This window comes from Ceratotherium simum, chromosome 34 (assembly GCF_057802395.1).
Source record: "Ceratotherium simum simum isolate JZ-2026a chromosome 34, ASM5780239v1, whole genome shotgun sequence".
Taxonomy (NCBI): domain Eukaryota; kingdom Metazoa; phylum Chordata; class Mammalia; order Perissodactyla; family Rhinocerotidae; genus Ceratotherium; species Ceratotherium simum.
In genome coordinates this window covers 30,487,731-30,493,189 of record NC_141933.1, presented here as the reverse complement: position 1 = coordinate 30,493,189, position 5,459 = coordinate 30,487,731, and the positions used below count along the sequence as shown (strand labels likewise).

The 5,459-nt window shown below is 56.5% G+C and overlaps 1 protein-coding gene across 1 annotated transcript; it reads left to right on the top strand.

Moving 5' to 3' along the window:
• The first annotated feature begins 2,702 nt into the window (after positions 1–2,702).
• FJX1 (four-jointed box kinase 1) lies at positions 2,703–5,161 on the top strand. The gene has a single exon (XM_014792463.2). It carries the CDS (start codon positions 2,925–2,927, stop codon positions 4,236–4,238), a length of 1,314 nt encoding a protein of 437 aa, XP_014647949.2. The 5' UTR covers positions 2,703–2,924; the 3' UTR covers positions 4,239–5,161.
• The last annotated feature ends 298 nt before the right edge of the window (positions 5,162–5,459 follow it).

The following is a 5,459-nucleotide window of genomic DNA, read 5'->3' as shown; positions in this document are numbered from 1 at the left end:
TCTGTAATTCTGCATTTCCGTGCACTTGTTCAAGTCTCTATTGGTACATCCTGTTCTGGTTCACGGTGCAGTCAGACCTGCGGCTACAGGCAAAGAGCTAGGATAAAGCCAGTCCCTCTTCAGAGGTGTAAGATCTTAGCCGACTTCTTCAAGACTCCATTTCTTCCTCAGGACCAGTAATATGATGGGAAGATTCCGGGATGTGGGGTCTCTGGGTTTGCGGCCAGCCCTCCCAGACTGAATATCATGTGCTTCTCCCCCTACATTACACCAAGCCTTCACCAATACTTTTTTCCTTTTAAAATGAATGAAAGTTCTTATTTTGTATCTTTTAGTTAAGGTGTTTTTTAAAAAACGACTTGATACATGCCACTTGTAGCACTTCATCTCATTAGCATTCCAATGATTTATTGAGCAAATTGTTACTGAAGACTCACTAAGCACCAGGCATTGTGCCAGACAGCCCTGAAACACTAGACAGGACAGGCTCCTCACGGAGTTTACCGTGAACTACCCCTTGTAGTTATTGACAGCTTTCGTGAACAGTTAAAAAGAAAGAGACACCAATTACTGTGAACTTGCCCACAGCTCCTAGGACAGGCTTGCGCCACAGCAGCCAGGCAATATTTTCAAAACTTAAACAATTAACCATCCCATTAAAAAGGTAGCCTTTCCTCTAATTAGATGATATTCCACTCATGCCCACAAGATGGAGATCTTGCTTATAGTTTACTCAAGCTGAAAGCGCAGCATCTGAAAAAAAATTCTAGGTAGAAGTTAAACCAAAAGGAAAACTTCTAGGTAGAAGTTAAACCAAAATTCAATTCAATTTATTGAGCACGTGTTTAGTGTAATATACCATGTTAGGTGGGGAAAGAAAAAAAAAGTTGATAAGACAAAGTGTCTGCCCTCTAGGGAAAGGTGACAGTGAGGAGCTTGCACAGAGCAGGACAGTACCTTTAATGAATTAATGTCTTGATGTATCTGCGTGGGAGCCATAGTAATCTCAACATCAGATGAGATCTATAAAAAGTCATGATATAGCCAGCAGGTGGTGCAGAACAGATTCAACACAAACCCACACTTCAGCCAGTTGGAAACACTTGAGGGTATCCTGAGTCAGAGCTGGAAGGCCCCACATGTGGTCTTTTGATGCCTCTGCTCAGCCACAGACAAGGTGTTTGCCCTATAACTCTAGAACATTCATTCTCTGGAGAATAAAATATAATCGGAGCCAGCTGATGAGCTAATACAGTTGAAAACCCCCATGTGCAACTGATGGGGGACAGGAAGATTGAAAAGAAACACGTGTAAGAAACCAGATTTCAAACTCCCGCTTTCCGGAGGCAGAGTCCACTCCCAGCCCCAGTCTGTCGTATCTGGGAATCTCGGTTTGGATCTGGGACACACTCTGGTGCAGAGGGAAGAGGGAGGGCTGATTCTTACCAGCTTTCCAGGTGGATTGAACCCAAAGGCAGCTGTAAGACTGCCAAAACCAAAACAAAAATGTGGTTTGCTGGTTTGTTTTTGATCCCGCCCCCCATCCTCTCCCGCAACCATTTCTTTTTCCCTTAAACCATTAAACCAGTAAGTCAAATGCAATATGGGGATTTTTTTCATTTGTTGAATTGAAAATCACATTTGGGGAATATAGTGACTGGTTAAATGAGAGCCAGTAAAAAAAATAAGAATGCTGGCAATTTGATAAAAATGTCGAACTTTCTCGAGAATCAAGTGGCACGCTGCCAAGAGAGACTCGAGTTTGAATTTTAGTTTCTCCACTCGCTGACTGTAGGATCTTGGGCAAGCCCCATCCCTTCTCCCTACCTCAGTTTCCTCATGGGCAAGAGAGTATCATTTCTTTAGAGGAATCGTCCCTGACCCCCTCTCCCAGCACGGGGTCGGATCCTGGGTTAATGCTCTCACAGCAACCTGAACGCCTCCCCGGAATGGAAGTTCCACTGGGGCCCGGCTCTGTGGCTTTCACTGCTTTGTGACCAGAACCCGGACGGACTCTTTGTGGAATGGATGAACGAAGGAGCGGGAGCCTCCCTAGGTGTTCTACCTGTACAGCGAGGTTTAATTCCCTGTGCGTCCCTGGGGAAAGGCGAAGCAGCCAGCCGCGAAGCGCGCGAGCCCGCAGTGACCAGCGCGGGGGAGCGCGCCCGGGGAAGAGGGTGTCAGTTCAAAGTTGTTTGCTACAGATGGTTCCTCTGCCGGCTGGAGTCACATCATCCGTGGCTCGGAGAGATTCCCAGGGATTTACATAAGGCAGGGTAAATCACACCGTCGGGAACCGAGAAGGCGAAGGGACTCGCCCTAATCCTCGCCAGCCGGCGGCCGGAGCGCTGGGGGGTTAGTCTGAAGTTTGCAGGAGGCCAGACGCTGCCCTGGCGAAAGGACCCGGCGACCACTCCCACGCCCGCGAAGGCCAGGGACGCGTCCTGCCCACCCCGCCCGACTCCAGCGCTGCGCCACCCCCTCTGCGCCCCTGCGCTGGCGCCGCCAGCCGGGCTTTCTCCCGGCCCCCAAGTCCCCTACCGAGTGTGTGGGGCCGCCTTACTGCTTGGAGAGCGCCATCGCCGCTTTAAGGGGAAGAGGAGGGAAGGGGGCGGGGGAGAGAGGGCGGGGAGCGGCGGCGGAGGAGGGGAGGAGGGGGAGGAGGATCCCCTCCCACGTGGTCCGGGCGCCTGTGAAGCGCGCCCGCCGGAGGGTCTCACAGCGAAATACAAAAGCAGCTGGGAAGCGGCGGCGAGGCGAGTTCCCAGCGCCAGGCAGAGCGCCGGGCAGAGCCCCGCGGCCGCGATGGGGCGGAGGCGCCCGGAGCCCCGGAGCCCACGAGCCGCCGGGCCCGCCTCGCCGCCGGGCCCCGGGCGCCCGGGCTCGGCGTGAAGCGGCGGCGTCACGGGCGCGGCCGGGGGAGCATGGGCAGGAGGATGCGGGGCGCCGCCGCCGCCGCGGGGCTCTGGCTGGTGGCGCTGGGCTCGCTGCTGGCGCTGTGGGGCGGGCTCCTGCCGCCGCGGACCGAGCCTCCCGCCTCCCGGCCGCCGGAAGACCGACTCCCGCGGCGCCCGGCCCGGAGCAGCGGCCCGGAGCCCGCGCCTCGCTTCCCTCTGCCCCCGCCCCTGGCGCGGGACGCCCGCGGCGGCTCGCTGAAAACTTTCCGGGCGCTGCTCACCTTGGCGGCCGGCGCGGACGGCCCGCCCCGGCAGCCCCCGGACGAGCGCAGGCGGCATGTGCCAGCCGGACAGGCCCGGCCGGAGGAGCGCGCCGCGGTGCACGGGGGCGTCTTCTGGAGCCGCGGCCTGGAGGAGCAGGTGCCCCGGGGCTTCTCGGAGGCCCAGGCGGCGGCGTGGTTGGAGGCAGCGCGCGGCGCCCGGGTGGTGGCCCTGGAGCGCGGGGGCTGCGGGCGCAGCTCCAACAGGCTGGCCCGCTTCGCCGACGGCACCCGCGCCTGCGTGCGCTACGGCATCAACCCGGAGCAGATACAGGGCGAGGCCCTGTCCTACTACCTGGCGCGCCTGCTGGGCCTCCAGCGCCACGTGCCGCCGCTGGCACTGGCCCGGGTGGAGACTCGGGGCGCGCAGTGGGCGCAGGTGCAGGAGGAGCTTCGTGCCGCGCACTGGACAGAGGGCAGCGTGGTAAGCCTGACGCGCTGGCTGCCCAACCTCACGGACGTGGTGGTGCCCGCGCCCTGGCGCTCTGAGGACGGCCATCTGCGGCCCCTGCGCGGCGCCGGGAGCGAGCTGGCCAACCGAAGCCAGGCGGAGCTGGTGGACCTGGTGCAATGGACCGACTTGATCCTCTTCGACTATCTGACTGCCAACTTCGACCGGCTCGTCAGCAACCTTTTCAGCTTGCAGTGGGACCCGCGCGTCATGCAGCGCGCCACGAGCAACCTGCACCGCGGCCCCGGCGGGGCGCTGGTCTTTCTGGACAACGAGGCGGGCTTGGTGCACGGCTACCGGGTGGCGGGCATGTGGGACAAGTATAACGAGCCGCTGCTGCAGTCAGTGTGCGTGTTCCGCGAGCGGACAGCGCGGCGCGTCCTGGAGCTCCACCGCGGCCAGGACGCGGCCGCCCGGCTGCTGCGCCTCTACCGGCACCACGAGCCTCGCTTCCCGGAGCTGGCCGCCCTCGCCGACCCCCACGCTCAGCTGCTGCAGCGCCGCCTCGACTTCCTCGCCAAGCACATTTTGCACTGTAAGGCCAAGTACGGCCGCCGACCGGGGACTTAGCATCACTGGAGGAAAAGAGAGAGAATGGCTGGGGAATGGATGATGGGGGAAGGGCCATCGCTTCTGCCGCCGCCTAGGACCAGCCGGCCAACGCCCAGTCATTGGCCGGAGCGCGAAGGCGGCTAAAAACTTCAGCTTTTCCCACCTCCCCCTTTCTCTCCGTCCCATGCTGTTCCCTTTGAAGTTCTGGGAGGACGAACTCTACCGAGGCGAGAAGTGTAACGGTCCCTCCACCCAGCCTATAAAAGGATTCTTCCCTGTGGGCCAGCGCGGAGTTTGTATCCAGAGAAACTGGCTGCCGGAGTTTAGCCCCGGGTAGCCGTCTCTGTGGGAGATATGCCCCATTCCTTGGCCCCCTCATTCCCTTTCCGAAAGAGGAAAACTTCTGTTTGAGCCGTTCAGCTAATTTTGCAATTTCCTACCTAATGCAGCGCTGGTGGCCCCGGAGCCGGGCTGTGACATTGGCTGGTGCAGCCCCCTTCCTGTGTTCTCCCTTTGTTCTGGCTCCGCGATGGTGAGATCACTGTTAAGAGCTGGGGAACAGCTCCCGACAGGACAAAGGGAGCAGAACCTACAGAGCTGGGGGAGTTGTGCCCACTGACAGCTTGTTTGACTGTTCCGTACCGCCTGTCCTTCTGCCCTGAAGGCTAGAAATGCAGGACCGGCTTATGCACTGAGTCAAATAATGAATTTCTTCTTCCTCCCCCTCCCAACTGACCAAAATTTTGACAATGATGATGTTCACCAGAAGAAAAAAATCAGTTTCATGCACTTTACTTTGTTTTTATTTTAATTTTTTATTAAGAAAAACTTTTTTATTTGACAAAATCTGCCTTCTATGTATATATGTGCATAAAGTGTGGTGTAAATATACTAAACAAACTTATATTTCAATAAAAGGGAGTTTAAAATTTAGAATTTAATTGCTGTGGTTTTAACTGTTTGAGGTATCTGATTGATGCCCTGACTGGTTTTAGAATAAGCTTTCGAGTTTCTTCCTTGTGGGTGTGCTTTTAAAACAAAGGAGGCATGTATATCCCAGCTGTGACTATGGAACTTCTAGAATTGAACAAAGACAGGAGCAGGCTCCTGTCCTGCTCACTCAAATGAACCCTAGTGCTGGAAATCACAGAGTTCATAGAATGTGGGGGAAGGAGGAAAGAGAGAGGCAAGGAAAGTATTCTATTTCCGGGCAAATAAAATTTTGATATAAAAGGATTT